Genomic DNA, 20,260 nt, shown 5'->3' with positions numbered 1-20,260 from the left:
AATGTAAAAAAGGGGCCGTGAGAACCTTAGTCAACACCATAGTGGAGTAAAAAAAAATAGAAAATAAGGAGCTGTGCCAGTAACTACAACAAACGTTCTGTAAAACACAAGGAGAACCTTTTGTGGACAATGGCAACATATTGAGGAAAAGGGAAACATGGGTGCAGGGCTGGCAAAGCCATATAAGGTGGAACACCGAACCGGGGTGGTGAAGAGGAGAAAGGGGAGTGATTTGACTAGAAAAGAAGGCTAAGAAATCAAAGGAAAGGTAAGCTGTAGGAATGAAAAGAGCTGAGACTTAACCAAATGTTTACCATTACTCATTGCAGTGATTGCTGTACATCTTTGTAGATAGTTCCCTTTCTTTCATACATGTGAGACATCCCTATAAAGCAGGAAGCATTAAACACGGAGGTCCTGGTGTCAATATGTGGCCCCCCCCACATACACCTGGTTCTTTTTTTTCTCCAAATACCTGAGTGCTGTTATCCTGCCCCCATACGGACAACATTCTACAAGTATGCAGGACACAGGCGTACTAAGAATTTACTAAAGAAAGTGGAAAATTGAAGTTCGCTGAAAATTAACATAACAGCAGAAGGAATTGAAGTATTTTTGAATGAGTTAAGAAAAAGCGCATCTTAAGGAAGACTGGAAAATATTAAGGAAGGAGAAAGAAAAGCACACGTAGTCTTATAGTAAGAAGGCAGACAAAGCTATTTTTATTTTTTTATTAGTGTGTTTTAGTTCAAATAAACTTTTCACACAACATATTTGATAAATAATTAAAACAGTGGGTTAATACTGTAGATACGCGCACTGCCCAAATAACTTCAAATAAATCCATATAGTCGCAAGTTTTCTTAGGTAGGTTGCTCGCCAGTTTATTGATCTGTTCAGCCGACATGTTTCGACGCTAGGTAGTTCTCAAGGCTGAATACATGTAAGAGTATATTCCAAACATTTTTTTTAAATGCAGTCACAAAATACAAATAGCAAAATAGCCATTTTTGTTTTGACAATAGATTGAATGAAAACATATCCATCAAATAAAAGAATGTGAATATAACATACCAAAGTGGGCGGTTGGTCAGGGCATAGGAGAAAGTACACAGAAAAAAAAAAAAAAACTTTTCAGCCGTTTTCTTACATACTGAATATTACATTTGTGGCATTAAGCACATAGTGCTCACTTACAGGCCGATTCATGGAAATAATGTGCGCGGAAAAACCGGCGCACGCGTGCGAAAACGTGCGATTCGCAGTGCCACAGAAAAAAAAAATCGCAGAATATCGCACAGAAAACAGCGCACATCCATTCATGGAAGCACGGGCACGAGCAAAATGTGGGATGTGCGCTGAAAAAGTGCGCGCCGCATGCTAGCGCACAGGTCACCACATAGCGCGGCGCACATCCCAAAAGTAGGCGGAAACCGGGGCGTGACACGCGGAATGGGGAACAACTCGTGAAAATGTGGGCGTCACAGGGGAGGTCCAGGAGGCAAGTGCGCGGAACGCCCAGACGCTCGCCTACAACAGGCATTCATGGAATCGAATCGGGTAAAAGAGCGCACGGACAAAGACGCGCACAGGCCCGTACGCCACAGAAAGCAGGCGGTAGCGTCCCAATACATGTGCGCCAAAATGTGCGCTTAAAAAATACTGTATACACAGCTCAGCGATTGTGCCTGGGGGAGCGTGTGCGTGCATTTCAGGGGCCTGCGGGTGGTTTCACACGCGATGGGGCCTGGGGGAGCAGGTGCGTGTATTTCAGGGGTGCGCGAGAAGTTTCACACGCGTTTTGGCTGGGTGCGTGTATTTCAGGGGTGCGCGAGAAGTTTCACACGCGTTTTGGCTGGGTGCGTGTATTTCAGGGGTGCGCAAGAAGTTTCACAGGCGTTTTGGCTGGGTGCGTGTATTTCAGGGGTGCGCGAGAAGTTTTACACGCGTCTTGGCAGGGTGCGTGTATCTCAGGGGTGCGCGAGAAGTGTCACACGCGATGGTGCCTGGGGGAGCGGGGTGGGTGTATTCCAGGGGCCTGCGGGTGGTTTCACACGCGATGGTGCCTGGGGGAGCGGGGTGGGTGTATTCCAGGGGCCTGCGGGTGGTTTCACACGCGATGGGGCCTGGGGGAGTGGGGTGCGTGTATTTCAGGGGCCTGCGGGTGGTTTCACACGCGATGGGGCCTGGGGGAGCGGGGTGCGTGTATTTCAGGGGCCTGCGGGTGGTTCCACACGCGATGGGGCCTGGGGGAGCGGGTGCGTGTATTTCAGGGGCCTGCGGGTGGTCTCACACGCGATGGGGCCTGGGTGAGCGGGGTGCGTGTATTCCAGGGGCCTGCGGGTGGTTTCACACGTGATGGGGCCTGGGAGAGCGGGGTGCGTGTATTTCAGGGGCCTGCGGTTGGTTTCACACGCGATGGGGCCTGGGGGAGCGGGTGCGTGTATTTCAGGGGCCTGCGGGTGGTTTCACACGCGATGGGGCCTGGGGGAGTGGGGTGCGTGTATTCCAGGGGCCTGCGGGTGGTTTCACACGCGATGGGGCCTGGGGGAGCGGGGTGCGTGTATTTCAGGGGCCTGCGGGTGGTTTCATATGCGATGGGGCCTGGGGGAGCGGGTGCGTGTATTTCAGGGGTGCGCGAGAAGTTTTACACGCGTCTTGGCTGGGTGCGTGTATCTCAGAGGTACGCGAGAAGTGTCACACGAGATGGTGCCTGGGGGAGCGGGGTGCGTGTATTCCAGGGGCCTGCAGGTGGTTTCACACGCGATGGGGCCTGGGGGAGCGGGTGCGTGTATTTCAGGGGTGCGCGAGAAGTTTTACACGCGTTCTGGCTGGGTGCGTGTATTTCAGGGGTGCGCGAGAAGTGTCACACGTGTTTTGGCTGGGTGCGTGTATTTCAGGGGTGCGGGAGAAGTTTCACACGCGTTTTGGCTGGGTACGCGAATCCATTGGACCAAAGGCCCTTACAGCGCAGGCGCGTCTGTGACGTGAACTGCACGTCCTAGTCACAGCTCTTGTAATAGGTCCTTAGGACGTATACGCGGAAGTGACGTTGGACGTGTGGTCCTGTTTAAAAGGTACGTGTAGGACGTCATTTCCTTGTACGTGCTTTTCGTGGAGAGCGAGTGGGTGAAATCTGTACTTCTTGTCGGTTCACACGCGAATTACTTCACAGCGTTTCGAGTTCGTACTCCCTGTTACCTCTGTCAGTTTTTCTTTTCCTCTTTTTCTCTGGACCCGTTTCCTCAGACAGCGTTCACTTCTCCTGTAGTCCTGTCTCCTCAGACAGCGTACAATTCTTCTTTTGGCGGGGGTGTTGCCAACGCGTGGGCGCGCACGCGCGTCTACTTCACGCACTTTTTCCTGGCAGACGGTGAGTTGCGCACCTATTTTCCAACAGTGCTTGCCCCGTGTGTCGCGTACCCCTTCAGAGGTCATTGTAGGCTGCGTGTGACACGCATACGTTCATTATTGTGTTTCTGGGTGCCACAGTGTAGTGCGTGTTTTTGTTTCCCCGCACGTGGTCTACGAGGGGTCGCTTGCACGTCATTTTCTGTTATTGGGGTGCCTGTGCTTTGCGTGACCCGTCATCTTTCCCCAGGGGTTCCATTCAGCCTTGCAAGTGCACTAGGGTACGAATACCATCTAGTACCCTACCCCTTTGACCCCCAATTGCCCAGGACAATACTTCCCTGCTACTCCCATACGCACAGCTACATCAGTGCCATGTCTGGGAGGCGAGCAAGAGGTAAGGGTGGCAAAGGTGGCCGACCCTCAAGAGGTGGGCGTGGTGGGTGCGGTAGGGGACGTGGCCGGGATTTGCAGGCTACCCCTAGCACCCCACGTGTGGAGGACCAGTCAGGGAGACCCATGCCCCCCCCCATGGTTGAGGAAAACGTGGCTGACACCATCGATGCTCAGCCCTTGTTGGACCCGTCCATTGTGGCACCTGACCTGGCACAGGCTGACTCCGAGGCTGATTTCCAGGTCCCCAAGTCTAGGCCACGGGTGGCCGTGCCAGGCAGTGTCACCAGGCCACGTGTATCAGGGGCAGCCATGTCATCAGCTGCCCCAAGTAGGTGGGGTGGGAAGGCTGCAGGGGCAGCTGCAGCTCCGTCCACCCCAGCTCTGTCTCTCCCAGCCAGGACAGTGTTGGTCCCAGTCCGTCAGTCTGAGGTTCCCCCTGCCACTATCACACTCGAGCTAATGCCTGCAGGAAGTCAGATGGTCAGTGTGCCATTGCACACTACGACACAGTCCACCGGTGCTCCTGCCCCGAGTGGCCAGAGCGGCATATGCCACTCACAGTCCCCACCACCTTACAAGAGGAAGAGGAAGAGTGCTCGTGCACTACAGGCTGATGCCCCCGACACAGCTACACAGTCCAGCACGCCGAGGAAGCCTAGCTTCAATGATGCCGAACTGAATCAACTTGTGCAGTATGTGTCCAATCATGACGCCGAAATGTTGAGCACTCCAGGGTCTAGGATCACACCTGCTCGGCGTCAGGCACACTGGCAGGCCGTCGCGGACAGCATAAGTTCCCTTGGGTTTATGAGGCGCACAGCTACTGAGTGCTACAAGCGATGGAATGACCTAAAGCGCAGGGCAAAGAGGAAGCTGGCCTCAAGTCATGCCGCAACTCTGGTGACTGGAGGTGGGTCTCCAGTAGAGGACATTGAGCTCATTCTACATGAGAATGTTGCTGGGACCTACGTCACAGAGGAGCAGATCCAAGGTGTGGGAGAACTTCCAGATTACAAGGCATTGTCCGGTGAGTGCACATGCATGTGTGTGTGATCCATGTGTACGTTGCATGTGGGAGGGGTCCAGGGTGGGTGCCAGGTCAGGGTGTGTGTGCCTGAGTGGTTTGGGTCACCCATGTGCTTCATCCAATGCATTTAGCCCCCCGGGATTTGGGTATTGCAGTGTCCCTTCTGGCCACAGCAGGCATTTGCCACTATATTGCGCCAGTTGACCTTGAAGTGGCAACATGCAACAACATTGTACCGTATTTTGCTGTGCACGTTCCGGCTGATTGTTGAAATACCCCCAGTTCTATTGCACATCACTCTGCCCTATTCTCACAAATATGACATACCTATGGTACATGCCAACTGTGGGATGGCACTGCTAGCCAGCATGCATCTGATGTGTTGCCCTTCCATCTTGGTGTCATCAGTGTCTGACATTTTCCTCCCCTTCCAACTCAGTGACAGTGCATGCATGGGAGGGTCATAGTCATGTGGGACATGTGTCTATCAAGTACTGTTTCTGTAGCTTGTCTGGCCTAATTGCGTGCCATGGTGCTAATGCTTGTTTCCATTTTCTGTCTTTCATGTTTTTTCAGAGGATGACGCACTTGATGCTGTTGAGGGTGAGGAGATGGTGCTCACCCAGGAGGGATCTCTGACACATCTGAGCACGAGTGGGGGACGTGGTGTGTTGGTGGGTGAGAACCCACTCTTGCTGCAGGGCATTCTCTTCAGGGCTGTATATGGGTGCACCTCCCCAGAACTCTTTTCAAGTGTTGATTCGGATGTGACCCATGTGGATTCGCAGGTATGTGTTCATGGAAGGGATACTGTTCTGTCCGACCCACCTGCACCAGGGGTAGAGCCCACTATGGGGATGTCAGTGTTGGTAGGTGCGCCTGTGGTGGTTACGGATGCAGGGCCACACTCCGCAACATCTGATCCTGTTCCTGGGCCAGCAGATCAGAGGGGAAATGCAGTCCTGCAGCCTCAGGCAGTGCCGACACTGCGAGGCGCAGTTCGCCTTGCCCCAGACAGGTGTGGTGCCCGCCAACGCGGTGGCCGTCCATCACCTGGCAATACCGTATGGGAGCAATCCATTTATGGTATGGCCAACCAACAGGCAGCATCATCTGAAATGATTGCTCAAGCCATGGACAGGGTGGCCACTTCCATTGTGCCCCCCAGAAAGGCAGAGGGAGCTACTAGAGCAGGCAACAGCCTCCATTTGCCAATCAGTAAGGGAGGACATGTTGGCGTCCAACAGGGACAGACAGGCGGCCCTGGACAATCTGAGGGAATCAATTTCTCTAGATGCCCAGGGACAGAGGGAAGCCCTGAGGGGAGAGGTCCAGCACCTCAGGCAGACTCTACTGGACCTTGAGGCTTCCACTGTCACCAGGACAGAACAGCTGCTGGAGCGCCTCACCCGTACGCTCTCAGCAGAGATGCAGGCAACTCGGGCGGAGGTCCGGGCAACACGTCGGGTGTTGCATGGGGATCTCCGCACCATATCCCTCCAGAATGAAGCCTTCAACACCCGCATGCTTGCTGCAATGGAGGACCAAACCAGGGCTTTGCGTGGGCTGCCTCCCATAGCACCACCACCTCCTGTGGCAGCAGCAGAGGTTGAGGAGAGCGAATCCAGCAGTGATTCTCCCACAAATTAGTAGCCGTGCAGGCCATGAGCCCATGGAGGTGTTTTATTTTCGCAACATTCACCCAGGTGGCTGTTGGTGAGCATCCTGTCCGCGGACCTCCTGGGTGGCCTCCCCCACCCCCCCTGACCCCCACATGGCCATTTTTGATTTTTGCTTTTTGATTTTTGAGGTGCAGTGTGTTGCCTTGTGTGGCTCCCGTGGGCATCCACTGTATTCCGTTGGGCACATGCAGGCTTGTCCTGAGTTTGGGTTAGATGCTTGGGTTTGTGAGACCCACACTCCTCCTGCTTCCCGTTTCCATGGGCTTGCAAAGGGTGTGCCCAAGTGACAGTGACTTACACAGCGACGTTGGACTCCCATGAGCTATGTGGCCAGTCTGTAGTCAATACTGTGTATACATTCCTAGTGCATATTGTGGTAGTATTGTACACTGCATGGTGTATTGATGTGTGCTTGTGCTTCCATGTCTCCCTCCTAATTTGCAGGGTCAGTCCTCATGTCTTCACAAGCCCGTCTACTTTGGAGATGGAGTTCATGTTGTAAGCAGTGCACTCACAGATGTGGCTGGCACCAAAACTGTACAGTAAGAGGTGGTCGATGTGCTGGCATTATCAGGTTGTAGGTCAACGTATCCTTTAGTATTTGGTCATGTTTGTTGTTATTTCTACTTGTATGTGGCCATATTGTGTGTGGGCAGTTTCCATTCGGGACACTGTACTTCGTGGCACTTGTGTAATGTTTGGGGTATGAATTTGTTTGCTCTCACATTGCATGACATGCCATGGTGGAGATGAGTGTGGGCCTGCTGGCAGGTGCCCCACAGTGCTGGGGGGTGGGGGTGCTGGGGAACATGAGTTGGACATGGGTGGGGGCCTGCTGGCAGGTGCCCCACAGTGCTGGGGGGTGGGGGTGCTGGGGAACATGAGTTGGACATGGGTGGGGGCCTGCTGGCAGGTGCCCCACAGTGCTGGGGGGTGGGGGTGCTGGGGAACATGAGTTGGACATGGGTGGGGGCCTGCTGGCAGGTGCCCCACAGTGCTGGGGGGTGGGGGTGGTGGGAGACATGGGTGGGGGCCTGCTGGCAGGTGCCCCGCAATTCTGGGGGTGGGGGTGCAAGGGGACATGAGTTGGTGATCATTGGTGCAAGGAGACATGTGCCTATGCTGGGGGGCATGCCCATGTTGGGTGGGCTGCCTGCGGGACATGACCAGGGATGCAGGGTAGTCCCCTGTGGTGTGGGCTGCCTGCAGGGGCCGTGGAGGGTGTACAGGGAACACCTGGGAGGACCCACACTGGCAAATCACTGCAATACACGTACCCTGCTGAAATCGCATGTATAACTTTCTGCGCACCCCTGGTATACACGCTCACGCTCCCCCAGGCCAGATCGCGTGTAAAACCACCCGCGAGCCCCTGAAATACACGCGCCCAGGCCAATCGCCTGTGGAACTTCTCACGCACCCCTGAAATACACGCACGCAGCCCAATCGCGTGCGGATCTTCCCGCACACCCCTGAAATACACGCACACAGCCCAATCGCGTGTGGAACTTCCCGCGCACCCCTGAAATACACGCACGCAGCCCAATCGCGTGTGGAACTTCTCGCGCACCCCTGAAATACACGCGCCCCGGCCAATCGCGTGTGAAACCACCCGCGAGCCCCTGAAATACACGCACGCAGCCCAATCGCGTGTTGATCTTCCTGCGCACCCCTGAAATACACGCACGCAGCCCAATCGCGTGTTGAACTTCCCGCGCACCCCTGAAATACACGCACACAGCCCAATCGCGTGTGTAACTTCTCGCGCACCCCTGAAATACACGCGCCCAGGCCAATCGCGTGTGAAACCACCCGCGAGCCCCTGAAATACACGCACGCAGCCCAATCGCGTGTGGATCTTCCCGCGCACCCCTGAAATACACGCACGCAGCCCAATCACCTGTGGAACTTCTCGCGCACACCTGAAATACACGCACACGCTCCCCCAGGCCCGATCGCGTGTGAAACCACCCGCGAGCCCCTGAAATACACGCGCCCAGGCCAATCGCGTGTGGAACTTCTCGCGCACCCCTGAAATACACGTGCCCAGGCCAATCGCGTGTGAAACCACCCGCGAGCCCCTGAAATACACGCGCCCAGGCCAATCGCGTGTGGAACTTCTCACGCACCCCTGAATTACACGCACACGCTCCCCCAGGCCCGATCGCGTGTGAAACCACCCGCGAGCCCCTGAAATACACGCGCCCAGGCCAATCGCGTGTGGAACTTCTCGCGCACCCCTGAATTACACGCACACGCTCCCCCAGGCCCGATCGCGTGTGTAACCACCCGCGAGCCCCTGAAATACACGCGCCCAGGCCAATCGCGTGTGGAACTTCTCGCGCACCCCTGAAATACACGTGCCCAGGCCAATCGCGTGTGAAACCACCCGCGAGCCCCTGAAATACACGCGCCCAGGCCAATCGCGTGTGGAACTTCTCGCGCACCCCTGAATTACACGCACACGCTCCCCCAGGCCCGATCGCGTGTGAAACCACCCGCGAGCCCCTGAAATACACGCGCCCAGGCCAATCGCGTGTGGAACTTCTCGCGCACCCCTGAATTACACGCACACGCTCCCCCAGGCCCGATCGCGTGTGTAACCACCCGCGAGCCCCTGAAATACACGCGCCCAGGCCAATCGCGTGTGGAACTTCTCGCGCACCCCTGAATTACATACACACGCTCCCCCAGGTCGCGTGTGTTACTTCTCGCACTGGTACAGGGTTGGCGCAGCCCTTTACGATGGTTTTGCGATCTTGATGGCTTTTCCTTGCGCGAGGGCGTTCTTGGGGGCGTAACTGGCGCTGCTGCAGGGTCGCTGCGATACTCTGCGCCACGGCTTGTTTTGGAGGATTAATCCATGAATACGATGTGCGCTGAAATGGATTTTATCGCACGCGGCTGGCGCAGACATTCGCACGGGAACACTCTGCGCCAGCCGCGTGCGATACTTTTGACTGTATTTCCATGAATCGGCCTTTTAGTGTTTTAAACACCCCCTTTTTTTGGTATATTATTATTAGCGTGTTAACATATGGTTATCTTGGTGCTTGTGGTACAGTGGTGAGCGGCACCCTATAACCCGAACCCGGTCTATAGTGGACTTAATCCACTATAGACAGCTAGGTGCTGTGATGCACTCCTTTAACATGCTTAACAACTTCCATCCACCTCAGTGGTTATAAGATTGTGCACTCCAATCATTTATTATTTCCTTTCATTAATGGCACGTTCCTGGTTTCAATGCCTATTGGTAAAGAGATATTACTTTAGAGATGTATGTTAGCATATGTCATTCATGACACGTATTGTCTCTCAGTTTCTATTCACTTACACAATTGCCGTAGTTGGAGGTTCTATCCTGCAGCTGCACTGGTTCAAGTGTTTTATACGTAATAACCATGGATAAATATCCTGTAAAATAGAATAGTGGGTATAACTCCTTCGTGTATGTCCCCATTGACAACGCTGGAATTATTGTGTTTCTACTTTACAAAGAAAGTGTTTGGACTTTCATGTAGTACAGGCATTACATCTAAAAACTGCCCAGTTATCCAATGTTCATTTAGTATATTAACCTAAACCTCTATAGTCGAGAAGATATTAACACGTTTCTCAATTATTCGAATCGCGTCACGCTCATCTTATTTCTCTTTAACCATTATACGGGATAGATCCCAGGCACTGCCAGTGTCACAGCAGGCCGGCGCCATTCCCTTCATTGTTGATATTAGTGTGGCGTGTGACGTTTACAGTATGCGTGCACGTGCTGTCATGGTGACGCATCGTGCTGGATACAGCTTCCCTGATTCGGAGTCCATGATTGTAATCCCTATTGCTTCTGCATACAAATCGTTACTTATTGGTAGAATCTATCCTACAGACTTCTCTGAATTACCGCTTGGGTCCATGGCCTATTTCTCTACCTCCCGAAATATTATGCTTCCCATCTGTTAGCACTAGATTATCTTTTGGGTGCAGTTAGCTTGATTCATTAATCATGATAGATAGATGATTATGTTTAATTATAAAAACAATGCAGTGACATTCTGTTAAATGATTAGCCCTGCTGGCCAATGAGTTCCTAGAATCATCAAACATCCTTTTGCACCATAAACCAGAGATTTGTGTATAGCCCGTGTTAAAGTGTATACATCCTAAATTGTACTCCTTAGTAGTCAAATCTCTCCCCCCAGCCACTATAGCTGGTACTGGCTGGTCGGGTGCAGCATACAGGTTCGATCTTTCAGCTAATTAGTAAGACATTTGATACATGATCACAGAGATTAGTGCTCAGTTCACAAAAAAAGTTAATTTCGTATTCAGCATTCAGTGCCTGTTTAACACATTTTAAGAGAAACATTTTGATTCCATTCTCCTTCATTTTAGTTTGAGGTTCCCCCTCTTTTTCCATTTTTGGCCCGCATCAGACCTTTGAATTTTAGATAATTTCGATTGGTAGCCTATTGTCTTGGCTACTCAAATTGGCCACATGTTTCCTAATTCTCACACGCAGTTGTCTGATCGTGCTACCCAAGTACATTCTCTCACATACACAGATAATAGCATACACAGTATACGTAGTTCGACAATTCATGAAATCTTTAATTTTAATCACTCTACCATTCTTGTGTCTGAACTCACGACAGTCAGCATGTGCATACTTTCACATCCTACATTTGTGGAACCCAGTTGTTTTCGTCAACCAATCACTGCCCCTTGCTGGTTCAATTTTCAGAAATGAGGGACAGAGCTTTTTTTGGTGGTAGGTGCTCGTGTACATATGAATTTGGGTTTCTTACCCAGATAAGGACAAAGGTCCGGGTCCATAAGTAGTATTTTCCAATGCTTTTGGACAATGCTGAACAGTGTTTTAGAGTCCTTTGAATACTGAGTGATAATATTAACGTTATTGGGAATGGTCTTGGATTTTGCACATGTTTGTAGCATAGAAGTCCTTTCCTAAGTAGTATTTTACAGTGAGACTCCCATTATGTCCGCTGTGTAGCCTCTCTCCTTAAATCTTTCAGTCAGTAAATTACATTCTTCCAAAAAACATTCTTCCGCACTGTTACCTCACTGGCATTCAACTTTGGAAAGATCATCTCTGCCAAAAGAGGTCCAAATGTATTCTTTTTTCTGCCTGGATGGTCCAACAGTGAATCAAAAGAGTCAGAGGCACCCCTTTATAGACACATGTAAACAGCTGATTGGACAAAAGCAAGCCTGCTTTAAGGGGTCAAAACCGTGTCTTTGTGACGAGTTGTCTTTGCCTACTTGCATCATAACCAAAGAGCTTTGTGCTCAAGGAACTAGAGGAGACGGGAAGGAAGGAGCAGTTCAAAGAGAAAAAAAGATTGTGTAACGTTTGCGCAGCTGTGTAAAGCTCACTCTGACTACACTAACCATGCCTCCTTACACCCTAGGCATCAAAGGCCCTTTGGTATGCAAGAACCTGGTGTGAGGCTAGTCCTTTTGTATTGGATATGCCCATTGATTCAAATTTCCCAGGACTGCTCCTGCTAATGGGTCGTTTTTGTGGGGAGTGGCGTTACCCAAACTCACAAAGGATCAAAAGAAGCATTGCCTTTTAGTCCTTCAGCCTTTCGCCCTGCTGGATAGCAGGGACAGGGTGTCCGACTAGAATACATACAACCCTTAACACAGCGTGGTTGGGCACACAGTGCTGACAAGTGTAGGATTCAAATCAAGTGTAGCTTTTAATAATTATTTAAACCCTCTACGACACCACATGGGGTATGGTTTATATTTTTTGATTACCTGCCACTAGGTGGGAAGTTTATCAATCATATGGAATTTGGTACACATGTATAAACGTAAATTCAACCACTGGAGTGGCGTGGCTGTCACAGCAGTTGTCCAACAGGGCACCATTGACATCTGAACCTGCCCTATGCCACTGGACACACACCTCATACATGTAGCAGCCATACCTTTTGTTCGTGGAGCCTGTTGCTCAGACAGCTGTATAGAAGTAACTTTACAAAGGCCCCGGGTCATTCACTGAAAATAACTTGCATTTCTTCAAGGAATGTTCCCAGGTAAGCTTCATCATGTCTTGTGCGATTCTTTACTACAGTGTTACTGGTCAGGCTTCATTGGAATTGCTCCAAAGGAGAGTGGCGGGAGCTTTCATACTGCAAGCTGCAGTCCTGTGAAACGCTACACCATAATCAATGCCTTATATAAAGACAATTGTCCCCTTCTACAACACACCAAAATGTTATTATCTAAGCAAAAGGCTTCTCTGTAAACTGTGCATTTGTCATCGGTTTTAGATAGGTTGCCTGTGTTATAACACCAAGAAGCCTCGATAGTAAGAGTCGATGTGCTGCAGTGGAAATAAAGTAATACATATTATGCTGTACCTCATGCTCCAGAAACAAGGCTTGCAGTTGTCCGTTTGACCAATAATCCATGGCATAAGCAAGCAGCTTCATTGAGACCATATTGATACGGAGAAAGTTTCCAACAAACACAACGCGGTCAATATTCTGCAAGATTAAAAACAGACATGCGCATTAATATTAAAACACACAATATATTAATGCTAATGTGCAATACTCCAGCAAGCCTCAAGGTAATGACTCACTTTTGAATACTAATCATGCAGTTTCATAAAGTAGCATTGAAAACTTAGAGTGGATAATGTGGGACACATAGTTTTATGTGCAGGTCTGCTTTACCACGTCTCAGACGGTTTGGGAAAGTGTAAGTAAATTACATGGGCTCCAGTCAATACAATCTCCTTTGTGGCTGCAAATACGAAAGTATGATAACAGGCAAGGGGTTAGTTTGCTACAAATAAGCATTAGCATTTTGGGTTGAAAAGCTGGACAATGCAGCTAACCCATTAGGCTGTATTTCATTCCTAATGAACACACACACCAAGAATAGTATGTATCTCAAGACGTATTTTCATGACGCATGTCATATGGAGCACAGGACCAGACCATACAGCAAGCAACAGAAGTCTATTTTTTCACTAATAAGTGTGATCACCACAAGAAGGCCCAATGGATGTTGGTAGGCCTGTGAAACCAATGAACACTTCTCAAAGGTCGAAACATCATTGCGGGGACAGCAATGGCTATTTTTTTCAGTCCTCAACATTATAGCCAATGACTCACATTTCCTTTTTTTAAATACTTTATTTGTATTTTATACAACCAAACAATACAAACTCAAAGTCTGATTCCCCACCACTGACCACCAAACTTAGATACACATCCAGAAAATTCCATAACTTGTGTAATATTCGAGTTACATGCAACATCATCAGGCCGCATTTGAAATCAAGTATTGGACATTTGTGCTCCACACCTCAGGGGGACGGGCATGTAATGGCAGAGTCTGTATGAAGGCAGTCTCAACATTGTGACTGTAGGCTATGTCCTATAACTAATCTTGTATTCTGGGAGAGGGGCCCTTCCCCCAGGCCATAGCCACATTTCTGCGCACTAATACCAACAGTAATCCAGCCAAGTGTTTCCCTGTGGGATGCAAGCCTCTAGTGCATCCCAGGAGTGTTAGAGCGGGATCCAGCACTAGAGGTTCACCAATGATCGAGGAACTTTCGGCCAGCGCTTCTACCTAGAAACCGTGAACTCGTGTGTACTCCAATGCAAGGTGAAGAAAACCAGCTGGGGCGCATCCACATCTCCCACAGGCGTCCAGGGTGGCATCCGTCAAGCTTGGTTGGGGTATGATAGGTCTAGTGCAGAAAGTTAAAATGTATTTGCTTGTATCCGAAGTTCAGAGAAACTTTCTGGGTCTGGTTAAGTAAATACCCCAGTCCACATCATCTATTGGTGCTCTGTGTTGTTTCCCCTTGCCTCCATAGGGCGTCTCTGTCCCACGGAATCTCCCAGATCAACCCCCTGTATATTTGTGAGACCAGTTTGCCCACCACTAGGATTGACTCACTCCCTGCAGAAATGGCCAGACTGAGGGTTGTACAGGGAATGTTGTAAAGAGCCCCATGATAGCAAAACGCAGACGGAACTATACAAAAATGTCTAACGCCGAGACACCTCCCTTATCTTTTACCTGTTGGATTGTGAGGAACTCTCCCTCTGCAAACAGGTCCCCAAGGGTCTGAATTCCTAGCCTATGGTCCCACTGAAGATACACCTGCTAGCTTGTCAGGGACAAGCCTGGGATGTGGCGTGCTGGGGTCAGGGGCCAGTATAGGATGGAAAGGCTGACCTTCCCTGCCACTTTCTGCCAGATCGCACATGTGATCTTTACTACGTTCAGAGTGCTGGCTGCCACGTGTGACTCCCCGATAATCACTGCCGCAGCAAGTGCGGCGCAGATAGAGTCCTCTCCACCTGCACATGGGGTCGTATAAAATGTATTGCATACTAGTGACTCAAGAAGTGTGCCTGCGTTGGCCAATAGTAGCACTCAAGTTCAGGTAGAGCTAGGCCTGCCCTGCTCAGTGGGTGTATCAGTGTTGCATAGGCCACCCTCGCCATCCTCCCAGCACACACCCGTTCAAGGATAAGTCCACATAGGCGTCAAACAAAGCTGCCGGGCAGCAGTAGAGGGATACTTGGCCAATATCTTATTATTAACGTTAATCAGGGAAATAGGTTGGTAAAAATCACAGTCCTGGGGGGAGGGGGGTTTCCCCTGTTTTTGTATTAGTATTATGTTGGCCTCACCCAGTGTGGGTGGGAGCGATACTATCGTGAGCGACTCCTGGTATACTCGTAGGAGAATCAGGGGTATTATAGGGGCATAGGCTTTATAGAATTCCCCCGTTAGACCATCAGGTCCTAGAGATTTCGATACCGAGAGCTCCTTGATTAGCGCTAGGATTTCCTCCAAGGATATTATGCGCTTGAGGGGTTTGCAGAGGTGCTCTCTACCCAATACAGTTCCACCTGGTCTAGATAGCACTGTAGCGCCTCAGGGTCTGTCAGGTTTTTGGAGCTATATAGTTCTGCATAAAATGTCTGAAACGCTGCTGCAATGTCCTCTTCAGAGCCTACTAGGTTACCTTGGGGGTTCTTCACACACTACACTTGAGGAGGTCGCCTGTCAGCCGCTATTAGCAGTGCAAGTAGTGCCCCTGGCTTATGTCCCTCACTGGATTGCCTAATTTTACAACCGCGTGCCAGAGGGCGAACCTTCCGTTACGCGTTAGTTCTGAACTTATCGAGCTCCTTGCGTGGTTGTACGAGGACCTGGGGGTTCAAAGTGCTTGCCCAATCGGTTTCCAGTTCCTTAATTCTAGATTCCCCCTGCGTGAGTTTGGATCTAATGCTCCGGAGGAGTCTGTTTTCTTTAGACATACAAGCTCCTCGAATGAGGCACTTTAGACTTTCCTCAGCACCCCCACCGACAAGACGGAACCTTCGTTATCTTGGAGGAAAACTGCATCCTGTAGTGCGCCAGATTTAAATCACCAGCAATGACCCCCCCCCCCAGTCTGCCCACCCCACATTCGTGAAGAACCGCAGCATGCTCGGGGAGGGTCTGTGAAAGCATCGGAGAGGCACCCAACCGGAATCCCCCCGGCATGAGACACCAATAGATAATCAAGCATAGAGCTGGAGCCATGGACCCAAGAGTGGTAGGTGTAGTCTTGCTCCTCTTGTGGATATATCTGCAGGAGTCCATGAGGTCATATAACACGCAGACTTCCTGTGCTTGTATACCGGCCTTGGTTATGTTACCCTGCCCCGCTCCCGTCCATTCCATAAGGGGATCCAGCACTGAGTTCAGGTGTTCTGCCCACACTATCGTGGCACCCTGGCATCCAGCTAGGTGTATCATGACCCAGTCGAAGCCATTCAGACCATCTATATTGGGGCCGTAAGAGTTCAATAGTGCCACCTCTACCCCCTCAAGGATCCCGTGGACTAGGAGAGCATGCCCCTCATCGTCTTTCGCTGTTGAGATCAGATGAAACTTAACCTCCTCCCGCTCAGGATAGCGGCCCCTCTGGCATAGGAGGAGTGTGATGAAACGTAACCCCCCTCCAGCAAGGCGGCACCCCGTCACCGTCTGCATCTCACTCTCGTTCCTTCTCCCTCTGATGGATGGGGGACATTGCCAAGAGTCTCTGCCACGGAGGTACGGGGGGGTATTGGTGAGTGAGGACGGGCCTTCTCTTCATCCAGCGGCCGGCCTCTCGCTCGCCCGCTCGGTTCGGATCACAGGCGTTGTCGATCCAAGGCCACGACTGTCTGTTTCTGCACTCTCGGAACCGGAGCTGTCTCACTGGACCCCCATCTTGCTGTGTCCGCCTATATCGGGTTTTGCAGCTTTGCAGCTCGCCGGAACCCCTCCAATCCAGCCCCTATCTGCCTCTAGAGCCAACGCACCGAGGGGTCTCTGTGCACTCGTCGGCCCCACCTCACGCCTATGGGCCGGCCATGCTCATTACGTGGGTTGAGTCGGCATCCGCTCCAGATGAGTTGAAGGTTTCCAGGGGGGGGGGGGATCTTCAGGGCACACAGCCGCCCTATGCTAAAGAAGTTTGCTGCCTCACAGAGCTTAAAGAGAGACCTCCATCTTGGTCGGGCTCTCTAGCGCCACCCTAGCGACCCACATTTCCAAAAATGAATTTCAAACCATAGCTCGAAAGCTCACTCACACTTCGAGACCAAATAAAAGAACAAGTCTACTTTTTCTGCTTCTATCTACTGTAACAAGGAAGAGGGAGGAGACCCTGCTCCTGCCCTTATTGCATTGGGCTAGAGTATGGAAGCATCCTGACTCAGCAATCTGTCAATACTCTACTCTGGTGGTCCCTGAAGTGGTTCTGCTTGTTGGGGAGCTCCAGGGCTGCCACATCAGCCATGGCTGTCTGGTCGAGACAATCATCCACAAATACTTTTAAGGCAGGGCTGCCCCAAAGTCAGAACTGGCACTATGGACAAGTATGAGACTACTTGAAAGGCTATTGCTGACTGGATACATGCCCCCCCAGCATGGCCTTCGGTAAACAGATTTCCTGGTTTGAATGGATGCACAGAAATTTATAAATGAAGGACCCATCCTTAAAATCAGCTTATCAACTTGGAAAACTGCATCAGATTACTTACAGGCAAAAGCTGGCAACATGCTGACTCTCCTGCTAGAAGAAACCGTGGTCAACAAAGCAGTCTTCCAGGATGCAATGTTGTGGTCGCAGAAAGCCACAAGCTCAAAGGGCTTCCTCAGAAGGGAATATAGAATGAAATTAAAATCAGACTGAAATGGAGGATTTCTAACGTGGGGGCAAGGTAAGGAGAAGCAGGCCTTGAAATTGGCACTTAATGGTTACATTCTGCAAGGAGTAAACAATTGCACTTCTGTTGAACTAGGCCACAATAGCCAACGTGTAATGTTTGCAAGAATCAGCCTTGATGCCAGTGCTGGACAATAACGCCAAATGGCGAGACATTGTCTATAGACTATGTCAGTGGGTTAGCATTGTGATTCAGAGCTCAAATGGCATAAGCACATCCTTTTTTCAGTTTTGGCTAAATGGTAGGTCGGTTCAAAGCAATCAGAGTCAATGGTTAATTCATGCTGTGCCTAAACCTTTGAAGTCATTTGTGGATGAAAGGCTTTGGAGGTAAGGCGTAGAGTAACGTCTTTGGCCAATTTATCTGAAAGGCCTCCACTGAGTAAATCCAAACTTTTCCCATCTAAGCCGCATCAAAATGACACTTTGCCTGCTTTGCCTTGTAGAAAACAAAACCTAAAGAGACCCCACTGCAGGAAAATGTTCTTAACTACCTCCTCATCCAATCATGGGAGTTGGAGGTGTAGGTGGATGATTGAACTACAAAACAAAGGACAATTCTTGATACCACAAAGTGAAATAATAATAAAAACATTCTCCAATTTTAATATATCATCAGTTGAGTGCAGAGTGGGAACAGGTGCCCCCTAATGTATGCAAGGCGAAATGGAGCAATTCTAAGCAGCAACCTGGGTGTTGGTGACAGGGGCGTTGCTAGGGGGGGCTAAGGGGGCTATAGCCCCTGATCTTTTGGTTGTAGCCCCGGATAGAATCTCAGGAGCTACAGCCAAAAGACTAGCTAGCCCCCAGTCCCAACAGTTCCGACAGCAGCTTAGCCCCGGGTCTTTTCCAGACCTAGCAACTCCCCTGGTTGGTGATGTGCTAAAATAAACGCACCACATCTCAAAATGCATTTCCCAAAATGCTTGGAACAGTTGGTCATGATAGTGACATACATATTCCATGCGCCCCTTCCTGTAGACTCCTAGGAGATCGGTACACTAGACAAAAAGAACAGAGCATTGGTTGCAAAGTATAAAATACAATGAAAGCCAGCATGCCACACACACCCCCGCCCCCTCAGTTCCACTCTATATGAAACTCTTAACAACAGAGAATGGAGGATGATGGATGGGTCGACTATAGGAAGAGGATCCCCATGCAACTAGTAACAGGGTCACTATGAAAGTAACCTATATATACGAGTACATACTGGCCCTTATTTTAGACTGCTTGGATTACGAAGGAGCAATAAGTCATAGTAAAGAGGGAATGCAGCAACTGTACTACACAAATGTTCTTGAATAGCTTCTGGGGGGGGGGTGTGGCTACGAGGGCCATATAGGAGGACGTGTTCTGGAGGAGCTCCTGTGATCCTGCAACCATCCTGTCAAATGGCGCACTAACAGATGCCTAGGATCGTTGAAAATCCACATGCCAGCTTATGAACGGGGCGGCCGTACCCACTGAACTTTTGGAGCGTATGAGATGAGCCGCAACAGAGTTCTTCATGGCACAAGATTGTGAGAGCCGGGGAAGAAGGAGGAGGTAAAATGGCCGACTGAGGGTCAGGACAAAGGAATCAGCCAGCTGCGGGATGGCGAGGCGGCTGTAGCGGCTGGAAGCAAAATTGCATAGCGCAACGAACAAGGCTCCCTGTGACGAGATGCGAGCCTAGATGAGCCCGCATGCCCTAAGTGCGGTGGATGGTGATGTGTGGGGAGCCCGGCACATGTGAAGGAGACTCCCCGGCATACAGCAGCAGAGGCTCGCGGGCCGCTGGGACAGCTGCGAACCACAGCGTTAGTACCTGCTCGCACGAGCTGGATGGTGGCGGGGGCTGCCTGGGAGCGGGACTATAGCTGCAGAACTGGTGAATAGCTGGGAGGATCCAATGTTTCCAATGGGCGCGTAGCCCAAGGAAACAAAACTAGGCAGCAGGGCCCATGATCAGGAGGACACGGGACAGAAGCTGCGATCCGAACTGAAGATGCGTAGTAGAACTGCGTCTGAGGCCTTCACCCTGGAGGGAGGGCCACCGCCTCGCTTCCCCTTGGCTTTCTCCGTCGAAACCAACCGGGCCTTCTCCCAAAGCTTACCCGGTTGTCCAACTTCCTTTTCGTCGAGCCAGAGTGTTGGCTTGTGGTTGACGGTGTTGGCGATACTGCGCCCGGCCTGGCAGCAGAGGAGCCTGCACCAACGGCGCTCCCTGTGCGCGCGGACTCACAGTGCTTGATTTAGGTTGGGCCCCTGTCGCCGGAGCACCCTCAAAGGTCTTAGAAGACCGCTCGGATTTCCTCTTGGGAGAAGTATGCTGCCGGGGCTCACCTGCCGCCGGGCTCTTCGACTCCAGCCAGTCAGCGAGTTGCTTGTGACGGTCCTTCATGGTACGGGAGGGCATGTCCTTGCAGAACGCACAGGCCTCCTCGACGTGCGATTTATCTGCGTGCAGGCAGCAGAGGCACCCTGAGTGCCCATCCTCCTTGAAGAGGTTCTGTAGTCCACATCCTGGGCAGATCCAAAACAGAGGCGTCG

General features: G+C 50.9%; 1 protein-coding gene across 3 annotated transcripts in view; it reads right to left on the bottom strand.

The window, feature by feature from the left end:
* The window catches only part of PANK1 (pantothenate kinase 1), a 589,765-nt gene that overhangs the window by 36,060 nt on the left and 533,445 nt on the right, over positions 1–20,260 (bottom strand). For all 3 annotated transcript variants that reach the window (XM_069611321.1, XM_069611322.1, XM_069611323.1), the window contains one exon: positions 12,849–12,974. In XM_069611321.1, coding sequence (XP_069467422.1) covers positions 12,849–12,974 — 126 coding nt within the window. The remainder of the gene's footprint in view (positions 1–12,848; positions 12,975–20,260) is intronic.

The sequence above is a fragment of the Ambystoma mexicanum genome, chromosome 8 (genome assembly GCF_040938575.1).
Source record: "Ambystoma mexicanum isolate Mex_15411 chromosome 8, UKY_AmexF1_1, whole genome shotgun sequence".
Taxonomy (NCBI): Eukaryota; Metazoa; Chordata; class Amphibia; order Caudata; family Ambystomatidae; genus Ambystoma; species Ambystoma mexicanum.
The sequence above is the reverse complement of the archived record's forward strand: the minus strand, read 5'-3'. Positions and strand labels throughout refer to the sequence as shown.